General features: G+C 43.5%; 1 protein-coding gene across 2 annotated transcripts in view; it reads left to right on the top strand.

Moving 5' to 3' along the window:
- Positions 1 to 19149, top strand: part of ELP3 (elongator acetyltransferase complex subunit 3) — a 709210-nt gene that overhangs the window by 167589 nt on the left and 522472 nt on the right. For both annotated transcript variants that reach the window (XM_069233774.1, XM_069233775.1), the window contains one exon: positions 18864 to 19025. In XM_069233774.1, coding sequence (XP_069089875.1) covers positions 18864 to 19025 — 162 coding nt within the window. The remainder of the gene's footprint in view (positions 1 to 18863; positions 19026 to 19149) is intronic.

The raw sequence follows: 19149 nt of genomic DNA, 5'->3' as shown, positions 1-19149 counted from the left end.
TGTGTCTTTTTAAGCTGTCTCATGGCTGGAACTTTTGTTTTACAGCTGAGTGTAGTTTGTGTTTTAAGGGACTTATTTGTAATAGTATTGCAGTAGGCCTGCTAGGCCTAAAAATGTGTAAGGCACTATGACCTCTAGGGGCTACATATATGGTTACACTGCATTAGTTTCTGTCATTCAATTTTCATGTCGTTATGCCCTCTAGGGCCTGACTGTACGGTTACATGACCATGTTTCTTACAAATGTTATTTTTTATAGTGGTGCTGTTCTGAGCATTACAGTCAAGATACTACAATATTCACTGCACTCGGTTTACAAATAATTTTTGCCCATAACTCACCGCATGACCTGCTCTTTCTATCTAGGTCATCTCTGAGCCCACACACTAGGTTTGGGGGACCCTAAAATAATAATATAAGAAATATAATAAATGACAATATTTTTATTTTTTGCTGCAGATAGAGGAAGAAGGTAAATGGACGTGCTTTAGTTATATGCAGGGCCACTGGAATTAAGTGGCAATAAGGACCAAATTATGCAGCAGGGTGGACCAGTTTATGTGGCAAGAAAAGTCCAGATATGCATTTACAACGCCAATAACTCTAACTCAAGCAAATGTGAAGCCTGTTGTATTGCAAATGCTTGTTTTTGGTTTGGAAGGGTGCTGTTATGTAATGTTTGTTTCGCATGGCAGCTTTCTTTTTTCCCCAGTATAGGTCTATCCCTGCTCATGTTGGCATGTTCCCAAAAACTGCATAGAAAGGCAACGAGCACCAGCAAGTGCTTTGTGCTCCATGTTCCAAAGTTTACATTTTGTTGCAGGTCGCAGACTTTGAGAAATATGTGACATCCTATTTTGAAATAACACTGAATTTGCAATTTCACCCATTTCTAAAAAAAAAAAAAAAAAAACCCCAAAAAACTTGAGAACAGTGGTGAGGCTCAAGCTCTGTGGTTAAATAGTGAATCAGGTGTATCTCAAGTGCTTTTTGGTAGAAGAGAGTTCTCTCTGTAGTAGTCAGTTGGCACGTTTCTTTAATTTTGTAAATTTTAAAAGGGGCACGTTCTGTGTCTGAATTTACATATAGAAGGAAACAAGATCACATAGCTTGCACAACTATTAGAGATGCCATCTCTTTAATTCCTATAGCCCTGAAGAAAGGCATAATACTTATCCTTGGTGTGGCTCTGGGAGATTACTTTTGGAGGACTTCGGAAATCATATTGTTGCTGTTCTAGTCTATTTTACGGCATACTTACATATAACGCTAATTTTGAGCAAATAACTCCATTCTGCAATGTTCCTATCTATTTAAAGTAAGAAAATAATGTACTACACATTTTGTAGATTTTCTTTAGTGTGTGGCAAAGTGCAATCATACGGTATTTGCAGAATAATTGGAGACAGAAAATTAAGTTGGATGGGCTGTCTGCCACCCACCGAGGACATTCGTCTAAGATGGATTGGGATGAGTCACTTTTCAATAAAATGTTTGCAGTGCAGCTGGTATATTCACTTTGTTTTGCAGTATTTGATTATGAATTATATAGTACTTTACATATCCTGGAACAATCAAAGGTATGAAATGACTTTTGAGATTGGACATTTCTCTCTTTGCATGAGACAGTGTTGCCAAAGTTCCCACATCACAACCCGTAGTGTTCTTTGCTGCTTCAGGGAGATAGCAAGAGGCAAGTTCTATGCCTTTTTGCCTATTTGATTAGGGAAGCAAAGGAGCTGGCCCCCTATCGTGGGTGGTTGCACAAGAACAGTTACAAGCTGCTCCACCAGACTAATACCCAGGTATTGTTTTTCTGTTATGACAATTTTTTATGACATGACTTTCAAGATTCCAGAGTTCTACCTCCAAGAACCTCACATGCATAATTGGGGTGATCCACTTGTGACTGGAACATCCACAGCGATGTTTTTTGCAGCAACATGTGCAGCATCTAGTAATTTGCATCAGCAGTTAGGCTGCTCAGAATGAGGACAGTCAGGTAAAGATCCTAAACCATTGCGTTATAGTAGTGAACTCTTCTCTTCTAGCCACAGATTAATTTTTAAACTAAGGTCATTTAGGTGGTAGCGGCCAAAAACCTCTCCGTCAAATCTAAGGCCCAGATTATGAGGGGGTCCAGTTTTCTGACTTATGCGCAAACGGAATTTACAGTTGTGTGGAATTTACCCCACACTGCAATTACCACGCGCAATAAGGTCCTCCTCAACCTTTGTTAAATTTCATTAAGTGTGACCTGCCAGAATTTAGAAAGTGGAAACATTTGGGGCATTTACTGTGATGGATTTTAGTGTAGTAAGCTCCTAAGACCTAACGCGTAACAACCTTTGCATGTTTTCCCAATAGCCTTTTGCAGTAACCCATCTTTCTGACCATATAAGTTTTATTATGACTTCAAATTTGTAATGTTTGAAAACTGCTAGCAAAATCAACTTTGATGCTTTCTGGTAATGGGTTGAAAGAACCAGGGATAAAGCTACATTTTTTTATTACTCCTATAGCAGTTATGATGGATGAAATGTAGTCTCCATGAACTCCACTGAAGTCCATTTCAAAAGGTCATATATTTCTGTCTGCGATTGTCCCCATTGACACATTTTGGTGACTTTACTATTTAACTGCGATTCAAAGAACTGGTCATCCAGTGCCCAGGGTGCAACTCTGGAAACTCCTGGGGATGGCTAAGTGGGAGCATTGTTCTTTTTACATTCTCTGTAGCGCCTTTGAACATTTAGAAGAGATACCCAGTAGGCCAAGTTCTGCAACTGGATCAAGTTTTGGCTTGCGGATGGAGTGTCCTTTGATGCCTGGGAGCTAGGCAGGTGTTGTGTTGCAAAGCCAATCCTCATCATATTTGGTACATTTTCCTTGGCTCCCAGGGATACCAGCCCACCATCAGGAGCAGACAAAATGTACAGGTGTCCCTATAAACTCTCCCAGATTACCGGGACAGGATCCACATTAGGAACAGACGATCCTGCCAGATACAACAAGTACATTTTGCTGCGTTCCTACTACCCATCCCCCTAGAACTGACACCCCACCTGTCCCTCATCTCCTCACCAACTGCCCCCACTCCTCGAACTAGTGATACTACAGGCTTTTATTAGAAGCCAACCTAGTACATGTTAGCAATGGGGGCTCTAGTAGGCAGTGATTTGCACCCTGTCCAAGTAGGGACCCTTACTCTAGGCAGGGAGTCACACAGCTAAGGTTACCCCTGCTCACCCCCTTGGTAGCTTGACTCAAGCAGTCAGGCTTATCTCAGAGGCAATGTGTAAAGCATTTGTACCCACACACACACATAGTAACACAGTGAAAACATCACAAAAGTACTCCATGCCAGTTTAGAAAAATAGCCAATATTTAACTGAGTAAAACAAGACAAAAATGACAAAAATCCAACATACACAAGTAAAGATACGGATTTTCAAAGATTAAATCTTAGTAAGGTGCTTAAAAACACAATAGCCCCAACAGGGGCTATCACGATGTCTTGACGGAGTTGTTCCCAACAGTGTGACGCCACTCGCAAGGGAGTGCAGGCCGGTCATTGAGTTGCACAAACCCCAGGTACAATACCTTGGAAAACGAGGAAACTAAGATGTTGCACGGAGTGAGGGAGGTGAGGTGAGGCGTTTCAGAAGCCGGTGCGGAGTCGGTTCCTTACTGCCACTGGGGAGGTGAGGGGTCGGTTCTTTACTGCTAGGCAGGGGAGGTGAGGTGTCAGCTCCTTATGTTTGCAGGGGAGGTGATGCAACTTTGACGGGGAGGCGTTGGTTCCTTACAACCCAGCGGGTTGATGAATCCAACAGGTCAAGATGCGAATCGCCGACTTTGCGGTCTCGCAATCACACCACGGCGCCACAGGTACTGCAGCAGAGTTGGAGTCGGGGGCCCAGACGTCAGGGACACGGCACTCGGGACTCGTGCTGTGCGGGACTTCGGAGATGCTGCGACAGCATCAGGCCTGCGGCGTCGGTCGCAATCGCTGCAGTTAGCGGGGACCATGGCTCTGGTGCAGGCAGTGGTGCAGAGGAAGACATCGGCTCCAGGTCCGAAGTTGCTTTGGAGTCCATGTGCGTGTTTCTTTTTGGTTACACCAGAACTTGCTCCCGGGGGTCCAGGAACTTGATTTGGCACCACTTGGCAAGTCAGGACTCTCAGCTAGAGAGCCCAGGTGCTGGCAGATGAAGTCTTCGATGTCCCTGAGACGTCTTAACAGGTGGCAAGCTCAGTCCAACCCTTTAGAGAAACTTTGGAAGCAGGATGTAGAAAGAAAAAGACCAGTCCTTTCACTCCCAAGACAGAAGCAGCAAGCAGCAGGCCAGCAAAGCAACAGGCAGAGTGGCAGTCCCTCCTACAGCATCTAGCTCTTCTTCCTGGCAGAATGTCCTCAGTCCAGAAGGATTCTGGAACTTTGTAGGGTCAGGCGTCCAGTACTTATACCCATTTTTGTCTTTGAAGTAGGCAAACTTCAAAGAGAAGTCTTTGTAGTGCAGAAGACTCTGGCTTTCCCTGCCTTGGCCCCAGATACACTCTGGGGGTTGGAGACTGCTCTGTGTTAGGAGAGGTACAGCCCTATTCACGTGCAAGTGTCAGCTTCTCCCACCACTCTAGCTCAGGAAGACTCATCAGCCTGTTGATGGGCCATCAGGATATGCAGGACACACCTCAACTCCCTTTATGTAACTATCTAGAGTGAGTATACAAACAACCCAACTGTCATCTTGACCCAGACATGTATTCAGCAGACAGGCAGAGGTGCAGAATGGTTAAGTAAGAAAACACCCACTTTCTAAAAGTGGCATTTTCAAACTTACAATTTAAAAACCAACTTCACCAAAAGATGTATTTTTAAATTGTGATTTCAGAGACCCCAAACTCCATATCTCTGTCAGCTCCGCTCCCATTTGGAAATTACACTTAAAAGATGTTTCAAGGCAATCTCCATGTTACCGTATGGGAGAGATAGTCCTTGCAATAGCTAGAACCAAATTTAGCAGTATTTCACTCTCAGGACTTGTAAACCACACCAATACATGTCCTACCTTTTAAATACACTTTACCCTGCACATGGGGCTGCCGTGGGCCTACCTTAGGGGTGACTTACATGTAGTAAAAGAGAAGGCTTGGGCCTGGCAGGTGGGTGCACATGCGAGGTCGAAATGGCAGTTTAACACTGCACAAGCAGACACTGGAATGGCAGGCCTGAGACAGGTTTGCAGGGCTATGCATGTGGGTGGCACAGTCAGTGCTTTCGCCCACTAGTAGCATTTGATTCACAGGCCCTGGGCACACGTGGTGCACTCTACTAGGGACTTACTGGTAAATCACATTCGTCAGTCATGGATAAACCAATCACCAATGCCATTTAGACAGAGAGCACTTGCACTTTGCACTGGTCAGCAGTGGTAAAGTGCCCAGAGTACTAAAGCCAGCAACACCAAAATTAACACAGGATCAGAAACAGGAGGTCAGAAGCAAAACGTTTGGGGATAATCCTGCAAAAAGGACCATTTCCAACAGTACACAACATATGGAGCAGACATCAGTTAAGGTGGCAATATAATACATAAATACTGTAAATATCAACCGAGATAACATGGTATTTTTAGTAATTCCCTTCCTGCTGAGTCCATCTACTGCAAATTAATAGCTAACGTCTGCCATAACGAGAAGTGCAGTACATCATTGCATGCCTGTTTGCCAAGGGTGAGCCACCTTCAGCTTACATGACCCAGCCAATTGGAACCAGATCAGGGAATCAGCCAGAATTTCCTTGGAGTAGCAACTCTCTGGATGAAAGTGTACTCTCCTCTGGACCTCCTGGAATGTATAGTTTATTTATAGTGTCTCTGCAGGAGGGCTCTGAGTAGGTGCCCTGGTGATTTCTGGTGCACTGTTAAGACTTCCTTGTCAATTCTTATATTTTTTACTTATATAAAGTAGCACTAAGCCTAAACAAAACAAAAAGTGAAGTATTGTATAACATATGAGCAACACACAATTATATAGTTATATACATAATGATACAATTATTACCATGTGGCAATTCGCATTATGCAGTCAGGATTCCTAAGGCTGCATGTAAATAATGGGCTTAATAACGCATATACACACAACACTGGAAGCACCATGGCTGAAAGTGGGAGGCAGAGAGACACTTTGCACAGCTGAGACCTGGGTTTAGCCTTTTGGTGTATGTAACTTCAGGCATCTCTCTATGTATGTATACATGTATATGATATTTTTATAGCACAATCCTAGCCAAAAGATAGTGGTGCATTGTATATGGCCAAAGATCTGCGTAAAACCAATGAGTGATACGAGAGGTCGATGGGTTATAAGCAGCTAATGCATTGCGATGTAGTGTTCGTTAAAGAATTGAATCTTCAACTCCTTCCTAAATTGGAGCAGTGTTGGGGCAGTTGTAATGGATATGGGGATGTTGTTCCAGCTCCTGGGTGCATAGATGGAAAAAGCCTGTTGTCTTGGTTTTTCTTTTTCACACGTCTTAGTTTGCAAGCTGATGGCATCTTGGCTGCAAGTGCCCCGAGTGCCACAAGAGATGGTGACCTTATCTGCAAGAGAAGCAGGGGCGCTTGTCATGATGGCTTTGTAAATTATGCAGCTACTTTTTAAGGTGGTGCAGGCCTGCAAACGGAGCCAACATAGTTCTATAAGGATAGGAGTGATGTGATCATGTTTCCTGAGGCACTGGGTGGGATGTGCTGCATCATGTAGGATTCCCTTTACGGGTGCAGGTTTGGAGTATAAAACACAATGGAGTCGGGCGATGCAACCGTCCAGATGCGAGGGCTTGAACATCAGTTCTAAAGTAGTTTTCTAGGAGAAACAGTTTGATTTTTGTTAAAAGAAAGAGGTGATTCCAGGCCATCTTTGTGTTTTGAACAGTGTGTTCCTTGTGGGTGAAGTTGGTGTCATGGGGAAACCAAGTGACTTGGCATTCAGTGAAAGTTAGAGTTTCCAGTGTTCGTGTCTTTGAGCTCAGTTTTTACGTTTTCTTGTTTGTTGTTCTCTCCAAATAACAAGAATTCGGTCTTGGCTCGGTTAAGCATCAGGTAGGTGCTGGACATCCAGGTCTGGAAGAATGTGTAGGCAATGTTTGAGGTGTTGGATGTATGACGCAGAGGAGACTTTCAAGTAGAGTTGTGTGTCATTAGCACATTGGTGAATCTTGGTGCTACCTGTGAGTAGAGAACCAGTCGGGTCCATGTAAAGGTTGAAGATAACTGTAGACAGTAGGGAACACTTAGGGACTCTGCAGGTGACTGTGTTCCTTTGAGACCTGGTCTGCCCATGTGAACAAACAGGTGTTGATTGGAAAGGTAGGGGGAGAACAAGTGAGGGACATAGCTGGTGAATCCCATTCAAGGCTATAGGGCACATATAAGAACAAGATGGTTGACTGTGTTGAAGGCAGCTCAAAGGTCCAGCAATATCAGGAGGCAGGGCTTTTCTTCACTTGAGGGCATCATCTGTAGTGTGTAAGGTGTGTCTTTGTGTTGCAGCATTATCTGAAACCAGACAGGTAGCCATGCAGGAGATGAGTATTGTTTATGTGATCTTGGCTAACATAGACTGATTTTTCAATGATCTTGCTAATGAATGGTAGGTGAATGATAGACCAGTAGATTGTAAGGTTTCCATTGTCAGGTAGGTTTGTATCTAGCCTGTCTTAAGAACGTCTGAGAAGATGCCTTGAGCCTTGGAGGCATTGGCAATTGTGAGTAGGGGTGAGAGTGTGTTACAGAGAGAGCTTTGATGAAGGACGAGGGCAAGACATCATTCTTGTTGGAAAGTGGTGTATTAGTCAGGGCAGGTAGGTACTTACAATTAGGGCCTCATTATGAGTGTGGCGGTCCAAGGACCGCCACACTCGCAGTGACGATCGGACAGTCGCACTCCAAGCGATCTTACTGGCACATTACAACACCAGTGGGTGAATCTTCCAGGAGACCGCCCTACCCGCGAAGAACATCGTTCCCGATGGGCTGACGGCGGTCTGAGTTGTACTCAGCCACAGCGGCACTGGACTAAGCGCTGTCTGGCTGATTACAACTCGGCTTTCCTCCAGCCTTTCCATGGCAGTCACCCGCCATGGAAAGGCTGGCGGAAAGCCAGTGCAGGGGCCCCCTGCCCAGCACCCTTGGAATGCTCACTGTCTGCTTTGCAGACAGTGCGCATTCCGTGGGTGCTGATGTTCTACGGTATTGGCTTTGGCTCCCTTAAGGTAGCCAAGACCAATAATAGTAGCACTGTCCCCACCAGTCATCCCGATGGGTACGCGTAATACAATGTTCCTGCCAGTCATCCCAGCGGGAACATTGTAATACCCTTTGGGGAGGACACCACCAGCATGACGGTGGCGTCCTCCCTACGAATTTTGCAGTGGGCTCATTTGACCGCCAAACTCGTAATGAGGCTCTTAGTATTAAGGCCACAATCACTTATAAGGTCCAGTCAAGATCTCACTAAATTAATTAACCCTTGCTCAACCACAAGCAGTCAGGTTTAACTAATGAGACAGATGTGGAAAGCAGTTCATATCAACAAAACAGTAAATCAGTAAAACACAACACACAATGAGTCGAAGTTTGACGCCCCCAGCTTGACACTTGTCGATGGGTCGGTCCACTTATGGAGTTTTTTCACAAAATTTCTCCAAATGTCTCCACACTTCTGGATCCTATTCCAGAAGGTCTTTTTGGGGTCTTGAAGTGTCCACAGTGCCAGCCAAGATTCCAAAAGCTCTGAGTTTCTCCTTGGAAAGTTGGTACTGCAGTTCCCACAAGGCACCTGCTCAAATCCTTAAAAGTCTACTGGATGCTGGTCAACAGGGCTCTTGAAGGAGTTGATGCAGGGGACTCTTGGTAGCTCCTATGTACATTTTGCTTACAGGGAGTCCACTCCTGAGTCTTGGAGGTAAGGCAAAGTGCTTTTTTTGGTGAAGCTCAGAGTGTGCAGCAGGTGCAGTCCTTCTTGGTGCAGACCAGGGGTTCAGGAGGGCAGTCGTTCTTCTGATTTCTTTCAGCAGGGATATGAGTTGCTTGCAGCTCTCCCACTTTTATCCAGGTTTCTGGGCTGGTAAGTAGGGATGCACCTCTGACCAATGGGGTACAGGGAGCCACTCTCTTTGATGACCACTTCCTTTGAAGTGTGGCACATTATTGTCCCAGAAAGCAATGTTTTTAAAAAATCCAAAATGGACACAATCTCTCCTGGAGGTTCTGGTTTGGCTAAGCCCACCCACACTTGTGGCTACTTTCTCCTACACTCCCCTTCCAGCCCCACTCCTAATTCAATTACAGGGGCTCCCATCTGGCTCTAGGTGCAGGAAATGGGACTGGGTCTTGTTTCTGTCCTCGCTGTCTTTTTCTCTTGTATGACCAGTTTGGCTACTGACCCCCTTCATGTCATGGCATCTGCTGCACTTCTCCTCTCACCAGACGGTTCCTTTGTCTCAGCCCAGGCCACTTCACACCTCATCAGAGCAGTCTGGCCACCCTGCCAAAGACTACTAACCAGGAGAGGCTATTACCAGGCTGATATTAGTTAACTTTAAGAAAGAGTTATAAAACTCTCTCTGTAGTAGTTATGATAAATCTAACCTTGGCAGGTTGTTGAATGTACCTTAACTATTATTTTCAATCATATTTCTCGCTCACTTCATTCAAAATATAGACTTTATTAGTGTTAAATAAAGCCTTCCCATGTTAGGCTATGGAACTATTGTACTACAATGAGAAGAAATTAAATTGGCAGTCTTTCCCTCACCAGGGCATACAAAGCATCTTTTATATTGTCCCTGCTTATACTTACAATGCATCCTACCCTTGGGACACACAGGGCAACCTTAGGGGTGACATATGTAATGTCTAATGTGTCTGACGTCATTGAATCTTTCTTGCCTCTCTGAATGTTTTGAATCTCAAAAAAGCATTTCATTTCAAAGATAAAAATGTTTTATTAGATCCAGCTTCTGCCCAACTATGCATCCAGCACGGGGCTGGCCATGGTGGGGTGGCTGCTGTCAAGATACTTTGTTGTGAAGACACCTTGTCATTTTTATCAAGGGATACGATTGACATTTTCCAATTCTTTCCTATTTTTCAGTTTTTGTTTTTTTTTACATTTCTTATTCATTTTTATTTTTTCCTTTTAGTGTACCTGGACTTTTTTTTAAGACCCTTATTTTCTTAACTGTGCTGTTCTTTGAATAGCTGTTGAAAATATAGCCACTATATTTTTCTCCAGAGAAGGCCTTGCTGCTTGAGCCAGTCTGCTAAGGGAGAGCTGAGATTTCCTCACGGAAACCAGTTGACCTCTGTGTGTCAATTTGTTTGGGTCTTGTAGGGGACTTTGGTGCAACGAACATTTCTGTGGGGAAATCCTTTGTGCATAAAATTCTACTCCAGATCTAAAACCAGTATTACCTGCCCTCTCATGTGATTCTTTTTTTGACGATCTAAAGAGACATCCCTCTGTCTCTCTTTAAGGGTTAGCTGTGGGGAAGAAAATATCCTTCTATTGTTTCGACTTAGCCAGTGTTTGAAACATCTCTACAGAGAGTACCTTTCGGTTTGCTTTACAAAAATTGGCGTTGCTCTATAAAGTTGGGGGCAACCATGAATTTATGTTTGTCTCCAGGAAAAATAGAAAATGCACCAGGTCTGCAAAGACCTGGTGTTACCAGAGATACTGCTATACTGGATAGGAGAGTTGGTGTTCTCCTTTTCCCTTTTCTCCCTGGCATCTGAATCCCTACCCCAGTCACAAATGGTAATAAACGTCTCAAACTAAGGGGGTCATTATGACCCCTGCGGTTGGCGTTAATGTGGCGGTAGTACCGCCAAAAGGCTGGCAGTACTTACCGCCCCATTATGACAATGGTGGGTTGGCTGAAGCCAACCCGCCAGTGTACCACCCCAACCGCCATGGCGGTAGCAGCTGCTGGGCTGGAGATAACCATCTCCATCCCGGCGGCTGCCATTGTGCCGTTGGCCCACGAAAACCATGGTGGTAGGCCCTATCAGTGACAGGGAAATTCCCTGTCACTGATAAGAGGCCCCCACCCTCCTACCTCTTTAGATACCCCCATCCCACCTGCCCAGACACCTCCCCACCCCCTACATCCACGCCCCCAATCGCACACACACACACACACACACACACTAGTTCACACATACATACACGCATGCATTCTTCCATTCACACACACATCCACACACACTTCAAAACAGGCACGCATTCCTATTGCCATCCATCCACGCACACACTTCCATACATTCACGCATGCACGCAATCAACACTCAACACACACCTGCATTCACCCACAAACTCACAAATACATGCACACACCCCTCTCCACACACACACACACACACACACACACACACACACACACACACACAGCAGCCCCCAACCCCCTCCCCTGTCAGAAACCCGACTTACCTGGATCCAGGGGGTCTTCCGGCAGGAGACGGGATTGGGTGCTGCTACCGCCAGCAGCACCCACCAGCAGAAGCTCGCCAGGTTGTATTATTTGTCATAATACGGCTGGCGGCGGTCTAATGGTGTGACGCTGCTGGTGGTAGCAGCGCCACCTTACCGCAATCCGCCAGTATGGCCACAGCCAGATTTCTGCCCTTCTTGTGGTGGAAATCCAGCTGTGGTCATATCATGGATGATGGATGGTAGCTGCGGCGACGGTCTTTTGGCGGCCGTCAGCGCAGCGGTAGGCAGTTTGTACCACCAATGTCATAATGAGGGCCTTAGTGATGTTGAATGCCCCTTTACAGTTGAAAAGATTTGACTGGTTCGTCTTATAAGGTTTATCATCAATTCAAGATTTGACTATGATAACAGTCTTTATGCATGGCTTCTAAAAACACGAGACTTGCAAAATGATAGGATTATGAGGCCATGATTTTGAGATTTGAGGAGATACTTACAGGTCAAAGACCGTTGCAGTACCTTAAAATGATGGTCTGTTATTCACACACGTTTTGAAAAACACAAAGACTTCTCTGTATCTGCATACAAGCTGATGCTCTACAATCCCAATGAACCTATGATTTCAAAACCAAAGTTTGCTAGCTTCGTCACTAGACATTAACAGGCAAAAGCATTTTGCCTTTGATTTCCAGATCATGGGAATTCCCTCTTTTCTTTGTCTAATACCCCGTCATCTACTCTCTCCCGAAAGCATACAGAGCCCATCTGCTCTCTTAATCATCTCTGTTCTTCTCACCGTTGTTTAGTGTTTTTTTGGTGGCCCAGATGTTATTAGCGCACATACAAATGTAGTCACTCATTGAAAGAAGGTGAAGAATAATGCTTTAGTCGGTTTCCTATAATGAACAGAGCCTAGATCACTCCAGAGGAAGTTGTGATAACTGAGTGAGTCTTGCTAGAAGTGTTGAGTGGTAATAACTGCAGTACAGGTGAACCTCACAGCAATTGTAAAGCAACTCACAGGACATTGTTTATGGCCCTTGTTTAAGTGCAAGGAAGGTAGAGTAAAGGCCCATTGCAGGATAGGAGCCTGTTTTGAAATAGACCTATTTTGAAAACATCCCAAACAATGAATGGAGCAAGAGTCAACTTTTTGGGAAAGATCTAGAGCAAATAAACGTTCATCTGTACTCGCTTTGGTGGTTATGGTAATATGATATTTATTGGAGTACCTTATCAGTGGTTCCCAACCTGTGGTCCGGGGACCCTTAAAGGTCTCTGAATACTCCTCAGGAGGTTTGTGGCTGCTTAGAAAATAACTAATATTAACAGATTAATAAAGTGTATGTAAATAAAGTGGCTAAATGTACAATTAAATTTTTTAAAACACACTGTAAATGTCAAGGGATTTGAAATTGGAGGCTAAAAATTAAATTAGTAGCCTCAGATTGATTTGTGGGAGCAGCGCAGGCGCGTCAAATAGAACATAGTACACACAATGTGACTTCAGTTGAATTTAGAAAAGCTCCAACCTTCTTATTAAAATCATGTTTGCAAATTAAATTTACTGCTTTATCATTTGTGTATGTGTTTCATGGAATACTTGTTTCTGTATTTTTTGTGCATTATTTTGTGGTTCAAATCATCAACAATGTTTAGGCCTGGCTTCCTTTAATGACTCAGTGGGGGGACCCGGTTTCCAAAAATGATTTATTGGGGGTCCCCGGGTCCCAGTAATGATAAAGTGGGGATCCACAGATGTCAAAAGGTTGGGCACCACTGTTACTGCTGCACTTGAGTATGTAGCCATTCAGGTAGCACTTTCTCCCTCCATGGTGACATACTCTGTCTTGGTTTTGTGCATGATTGATGCAGTCAGGGACATACCTGATTATTATTATATATACCTAATCTATCTGATATCAATAGATGCAAGTTCATTGGTATACCTTCTTGGGCTTGCACATCCACCCCTTTCTTTAAAATACCTACAGTCATATCTGAGAAGTGACAAAGGGCTAGAGATTTCATCTTCAGCATATTGATGCTGCTTGTGATGTTTTTTGTTTATTTCCCACAGCCAAAACATTGCCCCATATAGCACGATAAACAATAATGTTACTAACTTGTTTATAGTGCTTAATATTTTATTTTCCCCCACTTCCATGCATTGTAGTTATTACCAAATTTAATGGCAATCTCAGAAGGAAAGATGAAAGCTGATTTGGTCCTCCTAAGATTTGAACAGTACGTGCCAAGAGTGAGCCTTCACTACATTGAGCCATTTGACCAGCTAATGTTTTAGGGGTGATAGATCTGTGGCTTACTTCAACCCAGGAAGAGTCTGCAGTAATTGTAAGCCCATGGGGTCTGAACTGACCTCACACTACTGGGTGTCCTAGCAGGGTTGAGGCATATTAAGAGGGCAGAAAAGGAAGTTTGCAACCTACTGAACCCTTCTGCATAAGCAAGGAGGACTTCAGTTTCCATTTCTTGTAAGTTTGTTTCATGCATTCACTTCCACTTGAGATTTGTTCTAGAGGCACCGACCTGGGTGAAGATTGAAGTATTCCTTTGTGCGAGGATGATCTGAGGAAGGTGAAATTTTAAGAGAGAAGGAGAACATTAAAAACCAAGCCAGCTCGATCCCTTCTGTTAAAAGTGAGTCTTAGAACAGAAGTCGGGTGAAGGCACGAACATGTGTGGATTGTATCTTTCCTTATCAGTATGTACCAGTCGGATTGAATATAGTGAGGCCCTGCTGTGATAGACTCTGGCGAGCATGCGGAAATTATAGTTTTCAAACAGTCTTATCTTTGCAAACACTGGGAACAGTATGTGACTCTCCAGTTCAAATATATGTATTTCAGAGCAAACACTGAAGCTGAAGGCGAGGGTTCTACAACGATTCTTAACCTTTTGACTTCTGAGTACACCCACTGAATCATTACAGGATTCCTGGGACCCCCACTAATTCATTGCTGGAAGCTAGAGATCCCTGGTCTGAGCAATTTCTATGATTTGAACTTCAAAACAATATACAAAAAATACAAAAACAAGTATGCACTAAACAAATGCTCAAGTATTGTGTTTAATTCACAATCAGTTATAGAAAATGTTTTCACATTCTGAATTTAGTTTCTTTATTTGCATACATTTTTATTAATTTTAATGTATCAATTTTAATAATATTCAATTTGGCAACACAGGGGAGGATCCCCTGAGTAGGTCTCAGGGACCCCGATGAGTGCTCGGACCACAGGTTAACAACCACAGGACTACAAGAAGCTCTGATCCAACCAATGTACTTTGGAATTACTTTATAACTACATCTCACGACCTCTATCATGTGATGTTTCACCTCGAGTAAATTGTGCTAAATAACCAAATAAATGTATAAATGTAGGGATAGTGGAGATGAGGAGTAAACAAAATGCAGGCTGCAGTGCCCAAACACTGGTCAATCACTGTTCCAGACCTGGGGTGTCACCATGGGTCCACAGGGGATGGGGCAAGCAGGGTCACTTGCACCCCCTGGATTCAGGTACAGCCTGGTGTGCAGACTCTCTCAGTGCAGCATAAAACTACAGCCGTTGTAGTGTTATGCTGTCTGCAGTAGTACGGCTTCAGCCCCTGCCAAAAACAGTTTGGAATGACGCTATCCCCCCCCATGAAAAAAGTTCTGTGGACACCCATGGGTGTCACACCGGAAAACATCTTACCTCAAACATCACGCTCAACACATTATGCTGGGCTAGATGTACTGTGCCGAAAGGTTGGCTAGTTTACAAGCAACCAAGACTAGGGTAGTAAGCGCTATATAAAGGATAGCAGGTGCTAGTTTTGCCCTTTTGGTGCAAGGATCTTAGAGGAAGGGCTTTTTGTTTGCATCAAGAAAAAAAAGTTCCCTTCTTTCTCTTGTATGTTTTGTTTCAGTCACAGAGACTGTTATCAAAGCTGCAGTCAGCAGTGCTAGAGAGCAGTCACTCTAAGAATTTGAAGCGCTACCCCTCATTTGAATGTCCGATCGTGAATCATAAAGTGCCTTGTTGTGAGACACCTACATAATGCATTTGAACCCCACTAGGGTTTTATTTAGGGGACTTTCTTAAAAAAGACGTACTAGAGACCCTTCACCGTGTACATGCGATAAACTCTAAACTCAAGAAACGTTTTAGAGGGTGGTTGGGATGCACTGTAATAAATGTGTGCCTCATTTATTCGGAAAAGAGTACATAGAAGTGTGTTTAAACAGAGTGTCTCGTAGCAAATCTTGTACATAATCAATATTCTCTAGGAGATCGAACCTACAATGTTAATAAAATAGCTTTCCTGTGCTTCCATGCAAGAAAATCCTCCTCAGATGTTGGTAATGGTTTGAATGCTGAATGTGTATTTTTGTTCTTAGGAAACCTATTTATATTCTTAGCATTGGGATAGCTTTTGAATCTGTCAGTTTTGAAATAGATCATAATGACAAGGAATCTGCCTAATAATTTGTTTTTAATCCCACATCATGCTGAATTCTTTTTCTTTCATTGCCGCCTAATTTGTCTTTCCTTGGCAAACCATTTTGACAAGTCTGGCGCTTAATTTGGTTCCTTATTACAGTGTACTTTGCGGTCAGTGGCCTTGCATTAGGCCAGGAACCTGTCATTTTATTTCTATCCATATAGTTCTAAAACTGCTTGGTATCCAATCATCTTGCCTTCCTAGTGGTCTTTGCTAGGTGGTGGCCGTCTGTGGGTAGGCCTGTATTTTTAGCAGTGGCAGCTGCTACTGCACGAGGGGTGATGGGGCGGTGGGTGGGGAGATAAAAAAAAAAACAGTAAAGCATTTTAAAAAATCCCAGCCAATCACGATGCTGCTGTCACCAGCATGACAGCTGCATTGTGATTGGTCTGAGTGGCCTGCTTCGGAGCTCAGATTGGGAGTGGTAGCCTGTGCACTCATCTGTGCAATAAAGCTGTGTAGAGAATATGGAAAGTGCGCATGTCTGTTAGGCCGGCCATGTTGGGCCGGCCAAACAAGCATGTGCACTTCATGGTGCACATACCCCTCCTCCAGGCCTCCTCCGGCCCTCTCCAGCTCAGCCCGCCCCCCTACTTCTAGGAAAAATAAAGCAATAATAACATAGTGTTATTATCATTTTATTTTTCCTCTTGCTAAAACCCAGTGTGGTGCCGCGCCTCCGCTGATTTGTAGGCCAGTAGATTTTGAGTTATTTTCTGAAGTTGTGTTTGTTGGTGCCGGGTTGTAAAATACTTGTGCTCTGTACTGGTCAATGCAAATTGCACGGTGGAATATTTCAGAAACTGTTTCAATAATTCCAGTGACCGTATGAGTTTTGCTAGCTATTCTAATCTAATCTTTTTTGTTGGAGGGGTTCACTTGCTTTATGGGATGCTTGCAGTTAAGCCATATCAGTAGTTGGGCATAGCATGTTTGATGTCTAGTAGAGTGGCACTGGTTAAGTGACTTTATTGTACCAATGCTACAATGTTGTTAGGTAGTCTATTGATCCTACCACCACATTTATATTTCTCAGAAGTTGATTAGCATACCCACTTTGTGACATTGTCTTGTCAAGCTATGCTTGACAACTGGCAAACTCCCCTACTTTTCCTTCAGGACCAACTGCTAGGTCATATGACAGCCTAGAATATGAACTGAACTTCAGTAAGTTTACTAGCTAACAACATGCCCTAGTTTCCAGGAAACGTATGTACTGCCCATGAGTTATTGCATCGTCTAGTGAGATTTTCAGTGGTTCATCAACTGTGTGGTTGTAGTTGCTCCTAAAACGATTGACAGGGTCCTGTGACCCAGCTCGCCAATGTACGAAGTTTGTGTACTGACCCCTGATGCTCCTTTATGGCACAATGCACAGAGATATGTGTCACAGACCTTGTTGGTGTCAGTGTTTCTTCTACAAGTCAGGTTGGGTGTGTAGAATGGTCACTAATGCTTAGATGGCTAATGTAGAATATAGCACGGACAGGATACATGAAAACACAAGGCTGTAGAGACCACTCGAAGGCTTAGAGATCCACCTACTTGGAGATAAACAATGGGTGTATTCAACAGTTAATAAAGGCTCCTGGACACAAAGCCCTTAGAACAGGTCAGTTCGCAGTAAGGGGGATACTCTCCAGTAGGTATTATTAGGCACGGGTCTTCTCATAAAGAAAACAGCCATTATTGTGTATTGGAGAGAAAGCTCTGCTCTGGCTCCATGTATATATAAAGGACTGGGCTGATTGCTATAATAGCAGGAAGACAATTGTTACAGAAACATACATTCATTGGTAATTGACCACTGATCCTAGGTGCATGCTGTAATCCGCAATCCTGCTCGGAAAATCTGTTAAGAGCCCATTTTTAAAACTGTGTTTTTTCCCATTTTGTTTGTTTCCGGAACCTTTGAAAGTTGATGGTTTTTATGCTTACGAAGATGGATCAGCATTGACCTGAAATGGATTCATCTTCAAAACTAGTTGTGAAAGCCCAATCTATTAAAAAATATGATTAGTCAATAATAAATTATTTGAGTTTAAGGTTGAAATCGGAAATTACCAAGATGATGAATTATTTGCATAAGTCATCAGCTGAATAGTTAAATACATCTAAAAAGAGTCAATTTATTTAAACGTTTGATGAAGCGGACTGTAATAGATATCAATACAAGTTTAAAACTATATTGGCAAATGTGTGATTAATGTCCGTGTTGTGCTGGGACCTTTGCTTAACGCGTAAGGGACACTCATTGTTTTTAGTGCCGGCTTTCTCTGCAAGGTGATTCTGGACAGTAAGAAACATAGGAAGCAGGCAGGGTGATGGATGCCTTGTCATGAGGCGGCCCCTGATGGCAGAGTGGTGTTTGCTTCTCTGTCAGGTGGACCGCTTTCTCCACCACTCTAATTGAGGCAGGTGTTAAAGAGATTGTTGAATGGAGCATGAGGCAATTTTTGGCAGATGCCCCTTTACTAGTTACTTCTTAATGAGGCCCTTAGTATTAATTGCAATATGCCTGAACGATTAATCACCGGTCAGAGAGTATTTAACATGTATGGTAAGTGTCAACAGGTGGGGGAGTGAAGGAGGGGAATGTGGACTAGCTTTATAAAGATCTTCTATATTATGAACCACCAGAATTAGAAAATGGAGTGTTAGATTAAAAATGACTGTGTCTTTTTGGGATTCTTCATTCCAGGCGAACTCGAACTCCATATGCCATGTTACAGAACTTTCCTTCCTTTATTTGACTTAGTGAGAAGCAGGAGAAACGTTCACTTCTTCTGTTTTGCTCTTGATGATCAAAATAATGAATTTGTTTTATCGTGTCCTTGCCTTCATCATAGGTACTCTGAGCGGAGTAACACCAAGTGTGTTGGCATAACCATTGAGACTAGGCCAGATTACTGCTTGAAGCGACACTTGAGTGACATGCTGTCGTACGGTTGTACAAGATTGGAGATTGGTGTGCAGAGCGTCTATGAAGATGTGGCCAGGGATACCAACAGGTAAAGAGAATATTACTTGGAATATTGAAAAGAAAATTTAATTTGGATTCTAAACTGTGCATATATTCTTGTCTAATTTATCATTTAAGCAGGTTCAGGGTCATTGTTTTCCCCAAGAACTGGT

Source organism: Pleurodeles waltl, chromosome 5 (assembly GCF_031143425.1).
Source record: "Pleurodeles waltl isolate 20211129_DDA chromosome 5, aPleWal1.hap1.20221129, whole genome shotgun sequence".
Taxonomy (NCBI): domain Eukaryota; kingdom Metazoa; phylum Chordata; class Amphibia; order Caudata; family Salamandridae; genus Pleurodeles; species Pleurodeles waltl.
Note: the sequence above shows the minus strand (reverse complement) of the source record. Positions and strands in the feature narration are given on the sequence as shown.